General features: G+C 37.8%; 1 protein-coding gene across 1 annotated transcript in view; it reads right to left on the reverse strand.

The window, feature by feature from the left end:
* The window catches only part of lamc3 (laminin, gamma 3), a 202,644-nt gene that overhangs the window by 18,648 nt on the left and 170,028 nt on the right, over positions 1-13,968 (reverse strand). The window contains exons 13-17 of the mRNA XM_017698781.2: positions 11,084-11,272; positions 8,182-8,433; positions 7,710-7,863; positions 4,423-4,565; positions 3,303-3,481 (exon numbers count right to left, since the gene is read on the reverse strand). Of these exons, the coding sequence (XP_017554270.1) occupies positions 3,303-3,481; positions 4,423-4,565; positions 7,710-7,863; positions 8,182-8,433; positions 11,084-11,272 (917 nt within the window). The remainder of the gene's footprint in view (positions 1-3,302; positions 3,482-4,422; positions 4,566-7,709; positions 7,864-8,181; positions 8,434-11,083; positions 11,273-13,968) is intronic.

The raw sequence follows: 13,968 nt of genomic DNA on the forward strand, positions 1-13,968 counted from the left end.
GACCCCAGGTCGAATGCAGCAATAACCAAATATGAGAACAGGTTTGCTTACATAAGCTCCTGTGCCCTTTTACAACACAAACATCACAAAAACTGGAGCTATTTATTTCCCCTTAGCTTTTATACAATGCATTTGGCGTAATGGTAATCTCAGGAGATTCTGGAAAAGAATTCCTCAGGTTTGCATGTAATGTGGGGATAGCAGCACTGGGATTTCTCTTTATCTGAAATGCAGAAATACTTTATGTGTCCATGTGTAAATAGAATCTTCTATAGACTTTATCTTGATCTGAGACACATGAAATGTCAAGCTGCAGCTAAGAGTCAATCAGTCATAATGAAAAACATGGGGTGACGCTGTGAGATGAATGAGCCTCGCAGGTGGAACAGCTGCACAGGGGCTTTTGATGGCAGGGCAGTCCCAAAACATATGCAGGGTAATACCTGCATATCTGGCAGTAAAAATCTGCGAACAGTTTAGTTTCACACATTTCCAAGGGGGTCTTATGGGATCTACTAATGAGGCTGAAGCTGGTGGTAGGTTTCAGGAAAAATATATGTATTTATTTATTTTTTGAATCCTAAGCCAGCAAACCAGCTGCTACCCATGTTTCAAAACTATAGCTGACCAGCTTGACTGGTATTCATGAGGTAAAAGTGTTATATCGAAATATATAGTTCGGTATCGAAATCAAGGTTTTGCTATCGGTATGAGAATTTTAAAAATTGTTAGCAATATATAGGTTTAGTAAAACATGGAAAAAGCAGCACACAGCAACATTACTGACATTTAATTGAGTCCGTTTGATCCAGTGTTGTCGAATCAACATTTTTGTCAACAAACCAATATTCCAGCACTTAAACAGTCAAAAAAACCCTTTAAAATGTATTTATTATCATGCATCTTTTCAACTCTAAGTTGCCATCATTTAACATAATCCTGTGCAGTACAGATCAAGATCGACATCACATTATTTGCTGTGTTATTACAGAAAATGTCTTGAGATGACTGTGAAAACACTGTTAAAGCTGCACAATGTAAGCTTTGGAGATTTGGAGACCTCTCTGGTGAAACTGTGTCATTGCATGAAACGTGTGGAAAAACATTTAGTCATATTGGGCTTCGCAGTGTGATGATTGCAGGCATGTTAAAAGAGTATTCAAAAAGGACTTCGTCAAAACTTGTTGAAGGACGTGTCTTCCAGCGATGTAAATTAATGATCTAGTGTTGTCATCATATCTTCAGCAGTACAATGTTAATTTTGCCTCTGAGACCTAAATATCAAGCCGGAGCTTCTTTTTTGGGTTTGTACTTGTGACGTTAATAAGCATAGACATATAATGTTGTCTGGAAAACTTCCACCAAATTCAACTTAATGTCGCTGATTTTTAAATGATTATTTCAGACTTCACAAGGGGCCGAACAGCATCACATGTACCCCATATTTTTACTCCCCACATGTTTACTCCTTCCTGACTCAGTAATGCTACTTCTTTCAGTTTTAACAAAAAAAATCTTGCCTAGTGTATATATTTTAATTAACACAGGGTTTAAATAATCACCCATATTAACACCCTAAATTATCTGCCAGTGTAAAGACTTAATCTCCAGTCAATGATTTCAAATTCCACATTAATAATCCCTGCAGGGGGCCTTCTGGATTTCCTGTAATAACCCTAGGCAATGAAAGACTTCATTTGGGGGTTTGAAACTGATTCCTATTCTCTTCTTGGCTATTCCTCTGCCATTCTACTTTTGCCTTGAGAGATTCAGGGTGCTTCCATTCTCTACTTAACAGTCATCCAGTCTGAAGCACTGTGATCAGGGACCATGTATTTACATTTTCAGTGCAAATGTGGGTGGCATCTGTTTCGCTAGCTTTGTGCTCACATTGCTGTTTGACAAACAAGAGCCACCTCGGCGCACTCGCTTCTCTCTCAATGGGGAAATGAAGCTACATGCCTCAGTAATTCTCTATTGTTGGGAGACAAAGAACAGCTTGGCTGGAAAGCACTCTTGGCAGTGGGTGATAGTGGGGCATCTGAATAGCACGTCGTTCAGCCTCAACGGTAGTTAAATGTGTGCTGCGCTGAAGCGAAGAGCTAGGAGGCACAGATAAATGCTTAATGGGTACAGAGGATAGGGATTTTGGATGCCATTGATACAGAGGAAATTATATGATTATAGAGGGAATTGTGAAGGTTTATGCAACATGTCAGGATGCAATATGTCTGGTACATATACACAATCAAAAACATTTACAGTACTACCATGCATTTATTTCAGTTCATTCCAATCATCAAGGAAATCAGGAGATATTTGAGGAGACTTCACTTGCAAAAGGAAGGGGAAAATCTAACTGGAGTTCCAAATATTTTTTAAAGACATAGACTCCTAACAACCATGCAGGACCTGGTCACCCACCAAAACTGGCATCATCAGATAAACAGTATGTTTATCTTTAAGAGATAACGAAAATCAAACTTCAGATCTGAAAGAACCCACAGGTGTGTCTGTCCAACCTTCCACTGTGAGAGCCCGGATCCCAACATCTCTGAATGTATTTGAATTACTTGGATTGTAAGAAACAGAAAATGCCACCAACTTCTAGGACTGAACTTCAAATATCACTGCAGATTTCTTAGAAGAACTACAAGCAAATCTCCCAAAAAGAACAGAAGCTATAATAAAAGTAACGAGTGGAACCATTAAAAACAAAAACAAGAATATTGTGTTTAGCTCTTGGAATTCTGTGTAATTTTCTGTTAAAAAAATTTCTGTTAAAAAAATTTCTGTTTTTTCTGAAGCTAGAAATAAATAATTTGTACTTAATGTTAATTTTGACTAGAAATTAAACACATTAAGGGTAGTCTTTTGCACAGTACTGCATTCTCACTGCTCATTGTTATCAGGTACATCTACCATATAGGTGCACTTTGTATATTTGTATATAGTCTATTTGATGATGCATCATTTATTAGCCACTATTAGTGCACCATTCATTAACATTCCAATAAAATGTTGGGGTCACTGTTGTGTTAGGAATGCTCAACTCAAATAAAATCTACTCAGTAGTGGACTTTCCAATAATGGAAGGGGTAAAGACTTAATAAAGTGTGCAGTGACAGATAGAAATAGCAAAGTGCTATTATAGAGCAGATGTTTCTGATAAAATGGCAAATGAGTGTAAATACGAGGCAGCTGTTTATAATAAACTAGCAACATGGTGTAAAGCTAAGTGTCCAATACCATAACACAAAGCACACACACATACACATACACACATATACACACAAAGGTACCTGGTCTCTGATGAGACTGTAGCACACCGGACACTCTTCACACTGTTGGGTCACACGGTTTAGGTAGTAGTTCAGCTCACATTTGTCACATTTATAGCCGACAAAACCTTGACGACAAGGACAAGTCCCATTGCTGTGGCACTGCATGGAGGTTGAACCCATGGGATCACAATTACAGGCTGTAATTTTAGAGACAGACAGACAAACAGATAGATTGTAACTAGGCTAAATATCCTACATGCAAAAAGAAAATGCATTGCTTGAAATGTTGAAGAACACCTTGATTCACCAAAACATGCACAGAAACACTCGGCTGGACATGTGAATTGAAGCTCACAGTACACAATAACAAATATATTTAAAAAAGCCTTGGGCAATATCAGTAATGCAAAGGCTAATTTTCATAACAACAGACAAATGATTTACACTGACTGGCCATTTTATTAACTACACCCCATTTTAACAGCTGCTGTGTCTGATCCACTTGTACCAGCACAACACACACAAACACACAACCACCACTTCAGTGTCACTGCAGTGCTGAGAATGATCCACCACCCAAATGATATGGTGGTCTTGTGGGGCTGTCCTTTGAAGAACAGGGTAAAAATAACTAACAAAATATGCAGGGAAAGAGACGGACTACAGTCTGTAGTTATAGAATTACGAAGTGCAATTATATGGTAAAGGGAGCTGATAAAATAGACAAAGAGTGTAGCTGCAAGAAGGTGTGTAATGAAGTTTACTGTGCTGGTCTATAGTGTAGCAATGCAAGATATGGCTATAATATCATATGATATTCTGTTCTCCCAAAAATGATAGTGTAGCAGTGCTTTATTTTGCTTAGCATAATCATTAGCTGATTTTATATGATATCCATCTGTTTGGAAATCAGCTAAATTCAGACAAGTACAAACATTTGTATTCGTCTGTATACAGACAAATACAAACATTTAGCCATGGAAAAACAAAGGGAAAAAAAAGGATTTCTGGTTTGGATTTGAGGATGTACTGTAAAAAATGTGATGGGCTGTGGATTTGGCCCGCAGGCTTGTAGTTTGAGACTCCAGGTCTACATCACGGCTGGTCTAGGACCTGGGTTTGAAGTTGATAAGCGTACCTCTGCAGCCTCTGGAGGAAAAGCCGAAGAAGCCCATTCGACACACATCACATTGCTTGCCCTCCACACCTGTCCGACACAGACACTGGCCTGTAATTGGGTGACACGCTGGTGAGGAAGAGCCAATGGGATTACAATTGCACCTGTAAAGAGGAAAAGAGAAGCAATTTTTCTGTGAAGTCACATGAAAAGTGAGCATAAAAACACAAATAAAGGAACATCTCTAGCTTTCATTTTGACAGTATTTTGCTCATAATAAATCATCTTTCAAAATGCAGATTAAAAGAACAGTTTAGAAATCAGTGACTTTGATGTAGTATGTAAATATCAGTAAAGTTTTAAAGCATACAGTCGATATAGTGAAACTATACTGTTAAATGGCCCATTTAGAATTCATTGCTTTAGTGTTGTCATAAAAACTCATGCATATATTTACATATATCCCCCAACAGCGGTTTAGCCTTACCCACTCACTTGAAAGTTATAAGCAGTGGTTCAGCCAGGACTGCTTTTTGAATGATGCATAATACAGGGCAACCAATCATTTGCTTATATCAGTCTTAAAAGCACAGTAACAAAAATTACCTGTTTAATTTGAAAAGATATAAGGACAGGTTGGAAAATGGTAATGTAAAAAGGAATTGTGAATGTTTTTGTACATAAACCCACAAACACTATAAAATAACCTCTTCTTCTTCTTCTTCTTCTTTCAGCTGCTCCCTTTAGGGGTCACCACAGCGGATCATCTGCCTCCATCTTGCCCTATCCATTGCCTCCTCTACTTTCACACCAACCATCTCCATGTCCACCTTCACTACATCCATAAACCTTTTCTGAGGTCCACCTCTTCTCCTTCTACCCGGCAGCTCCATCTCCAACATTCTTTGACCAATATATCCACTATTCCTCCTCAACACATGTCCAAACCATCTCAACCCTGCCTCTCTGGCTTTATCTCCAAACTGCTCCACCTTCACTGTCCCTCTGATCTGCTCATTTCTAATCTTGTCCAGCCTCGTCACTCCTAACGAAAATCTCAGCATCTTCATCTCCGCCACCTCCAGCTCAGCCTCCTGTCTTTTAGACAGAGCCACAGTCTCCAAACCATACATCATAGCAGGACGCACTACTGTCTTGTAAACCTTGCCTTTCACTCTTGCTGCTATCCTTCTGTCACACTATAAAATAACCTCAAGAGAAGAAAATCATTGTAACCATAAAATGTAAGATAGGAGCCCTTTTAAAATACGTTACATACACAAAAAAGGGTTATTTCTGTTTTTATCCATATATTTATGTATTCTGTAAATAAAAAGCACAAACAAAGGTTTTGGCAAGATTCAGGCTTCAGTATGGCTGCCAATACTGTTTTTAGCTGTGCATTATAGTTTTCTTCATGTTTAGAGAAATGTGAACATTTAAAAAAACACATGTGAGTCTGAGATTATCTAAAGGGGATTGAATCATGCAGGAATGGTTCACACTGCCGGCCTTAGCCTGAGAAATTCATGTATTTATTCCCAACATGGTCACCATAAGGTTTATCTTTGAAGACTGTAACTTCCACAATGCAATGTGCCAATCAGCAACCCAGGTAAGGCACCAGAGGCTTATCAGGTTTCCCTCTACTAAATAAGAGCAGCTTGAGTTTGTTTGAAGCCTTTAATCCACTATTTACAAAAATAATGGAAGCCATTCCATAAATATGTGTTATAATATATGATTGTTTATGTTTATATATGACAAAACTATATTTGCCATATTTGAAAATGTATTTTCAATATACATGTATATGTATATTGAATATGAATATGTATTTTCCAATATTTTCAAATAAGTTGGAATTTATGTCATATGTATGTTCATATGTGACACATAAGTAGGAAATAAGTGAAATTTCTATCTGCTAACTTACTCACCTGCCACTTTATTAGGTACAATTAAATTGTTTGTTAACACAAATAGCTAATCAGCCAATCACACGGCCGCAACTCAATGAATTTAGGCGTGTAGAGGTGGTCAAGACAACTTGCTGAAGTGCAGACCGAGCATCAGAATGGGGAAGAAAGGGGATTTAAGTGACTTTGAACGTGGCATGCTTGTTGGTGCCAGACGGGCTGGTCTGAGTATTTCAGAAACTGCTGATCTACTGGGATTTTCTCTAGGGTTTACAGAGAATGGTCCGAAAAAGAGAAAATATCCAGTGAGCGGCAGTTGTGTGGATGAAAATGCGTTGTTGATGTGAGAGGTCAGAGGAGAATGGGCAGACTGGTTCGAGATGATAGAAAGGGAACAGTAACTCAAATAACCAACCAAAGTCTCTGAGGAATGTTTCCAACACCTTGTTGAAAGTGCCACGAAGAATTAAGGCAGTTCTGAAGGCAAAATGGAATCCAACCTTTTACTACCTAATAAAGTGGCCAGTGTTTGTATGTCATGTAGTTGAAATCCATGTACTACCATTTTTTCAGATTTCCATGTGGGTAATATATTTGTTGTGCTTTAATTAATCGATTCATCATCATTCATAACATGACTAATAAGAAATGTAAATAAACAATTGTAGTGCATTATTTATCAGAAGTCATATCATTCAAAGATTGTTCTTCAGGAACTGTATCAGGGCTGCATCCATAGTAGTTTGTTCATAAACTTTGTTTTGAACACACATCTCTGTGTCTCTCTGAGCCTTTCTGAAAAACTGAAAACCATTTTTTGGAGAAATCCACGCTGAGTGAAGACTGTTGATTACATCATTGATTTTTTTAAAATGTATTCATTTATTAATTCTTATTTCCTTGTTTTATCAATGAAAAGACAATTTTTGGACCCACAAGCTGCATTGAAATTGTTCTTTTTCAGTCAGAAATGCTCTTCTGCTGATGAGGACATAGATTTTGATGTGTAAAATCAGCAAACATCTCAGTGAAGTTTGAGGCATGTGTGTAAAGATAGTTTGTATAACCATCCATTATTTATTAGCTACATTAGCCTTGTAGCTCCAGTGCAAAAACATAGAAGACACCAGACACGTCTTACCTGGTTGACTGCATATATGAAATAATTACTAAGAAATTATTTAAATGAGATTTTTTGCTGATCTAGGTAACTCTGTGGGTCACTTTTTCAGAGCCAGATTAAGTCTAGGCCTAGATAAAAAAAGAATTTCCAATGGTAGAAGTCCAGAGCTAGGCTTATAGATATATAAATATATATATATAGGAGTGATAGATGAAAGGAAGGGACAGTGTGTGATGAGGCGGAGGTATGTGTTATCTATAACCCACCTCTCACAGCCCACACCTGGCTGCAGATTAAAGTAGCCAGCCTCACACTGACCACAGTCTCGTCCAGTCACGTGACTGAGACACAGACATCGGCCTGTGTCAGAGTCACACTGGCTTGATGACAAGGATGTGCCGGCAGGGTTACAGCCACAAGCTGAGAAGCAAAACCAGAGATATCAATCAACACCCATACATAATTACAGATGGGAAAATCAATTGTTTATTAAATGCAACAGTGAATCTCTATTTAAAGATTTTGATAACATAATTATCATGTCACACTTAATTATAATATAATTATCATTTTGTGTACCGGGGCAACCAGAGATTTTATAAAGTAGGACACTTTGGTGATGAATGGCATTTACAGTCACAAATTTTGTATTTATTATGTTGTAAGTACAGAAGAGTAGATTAAAACGCAGCCTCCTTTTTGCCTCAGCATTAACAGATTAAGGAAACATAGACTTACATTTGCACTTCTGGGAAGGCCTGAGGGTTCTGTCCAGAGCGTTGCCATAGTAACCGGCCTGGCATCTTTCACAGCGATCCCCCGTTGTGTGACCTAAGCATTTCAGGCAGCGTCCAGTCACGTGATCACACACACCCACCGCGTTGGGGTCTATGTTCCCGTTACACTCACACCTCACGCATGGCCGTACCTCGCCATCCCAACCGAGGGGATTACCATAGTAACCATCCTCACACAACTCACATCTGGTTCCTGGAAAAGCAAAACATTGCAAAATACATCAATGCCAATGTTATTTGATTATAGTAAGGTTTAAAGTTTGTAAGGTTTAAAGTAAATCCTTACCCCAAATCTAGACATCCAGCTGAGACATATGGCATCTGAAGTTTCTTTTGTTCTGTACAGGAGCTACAAAGCTAATGGAGCTAACAAGAAGTACAAGGGTGCTTTTACACTCGTAATTTGGTTACCTTGGTCAAGACCAAAGCAGAAAACGAGAGCATTTATATACATTTACTAATCTGACCGTTATCAAATTTTAACAGTTATCTGATTATTCAAGTGGTCATGTAAACTGCATGCTCGGATTTCTCCGACTGGAATAAGTCTCGTAATCTGATGACAAAATCTGACAAAGAGAGCTGGATTTTAGCTCAGTAACTGGGTTTTTAGCATGTATGCCTTACTCTGATTTCTTTTGTTCAATTTGTGCAAAAACAGATCGCAAGCAGTGTTTAACACAGCATCCACAAGATGGCCAAAAATCACTTTTAAAGTGACGCTGAAAGCAATGACATGAATAATGAAATGAAGAATTTCAATATTCTTCATTGTCTAGATGATATATATTAATATTTTCCACTAAAGTGACCCAGTGTGTTAACACAAGCCTCTGCATCATGTTTGAGTTTTACATTACGTTTAAGTCATGTCTTATTCTGTGGGTTTGTTTGCAAGTTGCAGAGCAGACATCTGATTATGCATGTAGACTCCGAGTTTCCCATTATCTGATTACCCAAGTGCATGTAAACTGCCCGAATCTGATTTTCTGCAGTTATCTGATTATTAAGTGCATGTAAATGCTATCACTGATATATTGTTATGTTTTAGTTCTGGTTTGCTTTGCACTGATCCAAAACATTTAAATCAGAGATGTTCAGACTTATCTGCAAAGGGCTTGTGTGGCTGTGGGTTTTAATTCCAAACAGGCTGATGCACACCTGATTCCATTTTTTAATCAGTTAATCCTTCTTAGACAGCTGTTTTGCTGGAATGAAAACCCACAGCCACACCAGCCCTTGAACGTGCTGAATCTTCCTGTGCTCTGGCTTAACTGAGCATATCAGTTTTATATAGGCCTCGTTTTCATCTAGGTATGGTAATATTCAAGGTAAATAATAAGCTGTGAAAGACTGTTTGTTACTGTGATTTTCCAAAAAAGCCAAGTGGAGTAAAATCACTGTGAAAATACACAACCATGAGCATCTTACTGTTTTTAAAAATATACAAACTTTTAAATGTTTTAGTATATTATTTATATTTTATAATGCTTTGAATGTACCTCAACCTCATTTTGAACGGAAAATATTAGCTGCAGAACATTTTCAGTAGTTGCATTTTGACTCAGTAACTTCTAATTTTGTCAGTTTTTAAAATTTGCTTTAGCTTATCTAAAAAGGCAGTACTTTAAATATGACAGATATTATTAAACATTATTAAAATGTATGTGCCAACTAATCTCAATTCATGGCTACCCAGTGATACTTTGGAAGTTATCTGTAATGTCATAGACCAGTCCCATGCCAAGTCATTGAAAGCTAAGGAGAAAGCTAGTAAAATGGATAAGGTTCTGACAAGACATGACCCTCATTTGTAATGTGATATTAATGACCAGTGGTGCAGGGAGGCCAGTATCACATGCTTTCTACAAAGGGGAGTCTAAAGGAATAGACTAGAACTGCTAGTTCTTTGTCTGTTTTACTTCTATAATTCAACGGAACTACATTAGAGTTTGTTTGGATGCAGGCTGTCTCGGGCTGGTTAGTTGCTCAGCACCTTTCTCAATAGCTTCAATGATTTGCCATAGGAGCAGTCCCACCAGGGTTCACTTTGATCGACCAAATGTAAACACACTGAACTTTTACCCTAACAGTCAGCATCATGCAAGTTGCTTGCCTAAATCATTCTAAACTCGACTCTGCCAATTTCTTAAACAATTTTCTAACCTCAAATAGACTTCTTTTAAGTATGACACTATTATCCATAAACAATGGACAAATAGATTTCAGCCTTCTTGGTGGCTGCTACTACTATTTTTAGCTACAAAACATGCTTTTGTCTGTTTTTGCTGACGGAAATCATATTAGCAAGTGTATTGGAGATGATGCAGTTTGAGGCTATTGTGTGATGATTTTGGTAAGCAGTTTGCACAGCATTAACTAGGGGGGTAAACACTTTCATTATTGCTAGCTACATAAGCCTCATAGCTCCAGTGCAAAACAAAAGAAGCAAATTTCAAACACTACACATCTTGATAGCTACATTTGGAACATGGGGAAATCTGTGTAAAGTAGATTTTTCTGTAAACTATCATTTCAGTTTAAAACTGATTTGTTTATGATATGATGTCCAAGCAATTATAGTTGACATAGCAATATAGTGCACAGTAGTGGTCTCCAACACTGTTCCTGGAGAGCCGTCTTCCTGCAGAGCCTAGGGCAAACCACAAAACTCTTTCTCTGATTGGCTGGATCAGATGTATTAAAGTTAATCAAGGGATGGGGCAGTGTATTGGATACAGATTGGAATTAAACTCTCCAGAAGAACAGATCTCTAGAAGGGTGGTTGGTGACCGCTGTTGTATAGGGAATATCTGAAAAAGAACAAGGAGACAGTGACTGACCTCTCTGATTGGCTGGGCAGTTGGTACACACAACATCCCCTGTCTCTGGCACCTGGGCACAAGCAGTGCGGTCCGGGCAGGGACAGGGCAGACAGTCATTTGGGCTTCCAGTTAATGGGTTTCCATAGTAACCATCCTGACAACGCTCACAAGAGGGACCAGTGGTGTAGTCCGTGCAGTCACACACACCTGGAGCAAAACACACACAGTCATTTTCGGTCATTTTGTCCATAAGGGTCTCCACACTACCGGTTACGATATATATGAAAATCAAAAGTGTAACTTTTCTGAGAAATATCAACATTTCTCTACCAATCTGGACCAGTTTTCTGCACGTTTTTCCCTGAAATTATGTTTTTTTTTAAATCTCAGCATTAAAAAATAGCCAAACATGACTGTTCCTACATTGATGCAGCCCACATTCAATTCATTATGGTTGTGATGTCACAAAAATTAACCTATTTACTTACAACCGTCCAGCCTATGGCAGTTTAGCCCATCCATTCATGTTAAAGTGATGTGGAGTGTTGTTACTGAAGACAGCAGCTTTTTGAATGCGATATAAGACAGGGCACTTGTGAAGGAGTCAGCTAATCAGAAGAGACAACATTTACATGTATCTTTCTTGCAGGTACAGTAAGCAAAACAGCCTGTTAAAGAGAGATCTTGTTTGTGAGGTTTTATGTAATGAAACTAGTTACAATTTTCACAAATACCTCACAATAAATCAGCAGACTTCTGTGAAAAACACAGAATACAATAAAGATTTAGAATATGGAGCCTCTAAATGAAAAACAGCTGTGAAAATACCTTACATAACTAAGTTAAAAGATCAAAAGAAGGATCCTGCAATTTTGATGGGCCCTTGCATGACATCAGAGAGAGGCTGACTTGTTAAGCATGAGACTGGCATGTACACACAGCCAAACAACCTTTCAGGGTTAGATCAGTTGGCACAAACAGTTGACATGTGCATACACACACTTCACTGGAGAGTGCGAGACTCATGAATGTGGTATGAGTTTTTCACTGAGAAAAAACAAAAACAAAAAAACAAAAACAAATTGGAACGGGCTTTGGCAAGCAAGCAGAAAGACCAGAGCTGGAGGCTGCAGGCTGTAGCTTACAGGTGCAGACAGGCAGCTCAACTCTCCGCCTTCTATCCTCAAACACACAGCCCCAAACATACCATTGGGCAAGATGCAGGCTCCATACTGATTCCCTGCTCAATTTCAGACACCTTGAGGAAAGTGGAATGCACTAATGTTAAAAATGTGGAATCACTTAACCTGTACACGACAAGGTATTCCTAAACATTTCTAAGCTGCTTCTCCCTCAGGGTTATTTTTAGCCATATTATTCAATATTTAAAGTTTTAAGGGGACACTGTTAAATTAAAAATAGTAGATAGTAATAATGTATAAATGTTGATTTCTTTTTTTTAATTTGTAACTTCATTTACTTTTCCATTGATATGCTGATGCTGACAAATATAGGCCTATTTCTTGCCTGGAGATTTGATCACCACTTTTCGAGGTATTCTGGATTTTTAAAAATGTATTAAAACTTTGTGCTTACCGTTACAAAGCTGGGATCAAATAGCGGCATGCCGGCCAGATTTAGCCCATGAGCAAGTTTTCTTTGGCCTTGACTCATACTCCAAACCCTTTTTCAGTTCTATTAAAATTAAATAGACGGCACAGCATGGTGCACAGCATATTGATGCTTCATGAACTGTACTTGAAAGCCACTTTGTTCATTATGCTAGCTGTGTAATTGCAGACCAGATAGGTTGGCTGAGAAATTTTGGATCTTTGCCGTAGTAACAACATTTTTGATCTATTGATTCTTGGAATAAATGTTCCTAATTTCTACCACTGCAAAGAGAATAGAGAAAGAAAAACTGATAGTATTGTATCAGCAAGCTAACTGTGGTGTTTATTTACTGTTACACTGGGCTTAATACTACTTTTGACAACTCTCACTTCATCACAGACATCTAAAGCTTACAACAGGCATTCAAGTAGTGCACACTTTAATTTTTATGGTTCATTTCTACTGTGAATCCTTCAATAAATCCTTTAGACTTGTCTAGTGTGGCTAGTAAGCTAGTTTTTTTTTCTTTCAGCGATGCACACAGAAACTGACTGAGTGCCCCGTTGGGGAGAACCTTTAGCCTGCTAAATGTGAAGGAGTGAGTTAGTGAATTATAAACTAGGCTCATCAGTTGCTTCATAAAATATGGATTCAAATGCTTGATTGGATTGATTTATTACAGACTCCAGGACAAATTCTGTTCAAATTCTGTATAGGCTTCAAAATTGTTAGACAGATACAGTTTGCCTTGGAAAAGGCCCACTGTTAACATGTATGTTATGTGAATAAGTGTGAGATTGTACTCATTCTGTGGCTGAGACAGTACAGATTAGTAGGGTAATGTTTTACAATAGAGAAATTTTATTCAAGTGATTTTATGCAAGTGATTTTTGTACTTAAGTTTTGTCAAATTTAGAATTAGATATGCAAATCAGACACTCTTTGATTTATGCTTTAATCAAGAGAGCACTAGGCACTGTTATTATAAAGCAATTTTGGGCAGAAATCAACTTATAAGCAACATGAGGTTATGCTTCAGAATATGCTTTAGTATAAAAATTGAAAACTTCATGAATGCAAATATTATAGATGCTAAGATTTTTGTTTCTGAATACAGAGAAAAACTGACTTTGGAGACAAAAAGCTTTGGAAATGGACCTCAGAACTCCACTGAGATCTCAGTGAACATGCACATTTTATGTGAGTGGTTTCCTTAGTACAAAGGAAATGATATATATATATATATATATATATATATATATATTTAAATATTTTACCTAAACAAGCCT

Source organism: Pygocentrus nattereri, chromosome 23 (assembly GCF_015220715.1).
Source record: "Pygocentrus nattereri isolate fPygNat1 chromosome 23, fPygNat1.pri, whole genome shotgun sequence".
Classification (NCBI taxonomy): domain Eukaryota; kingdom Metazoa; phylum Chordata; class Actinopteri; order Characiformes; family Serrasalmidae; genus Pygocentrus; species Pygocentrus nattereri.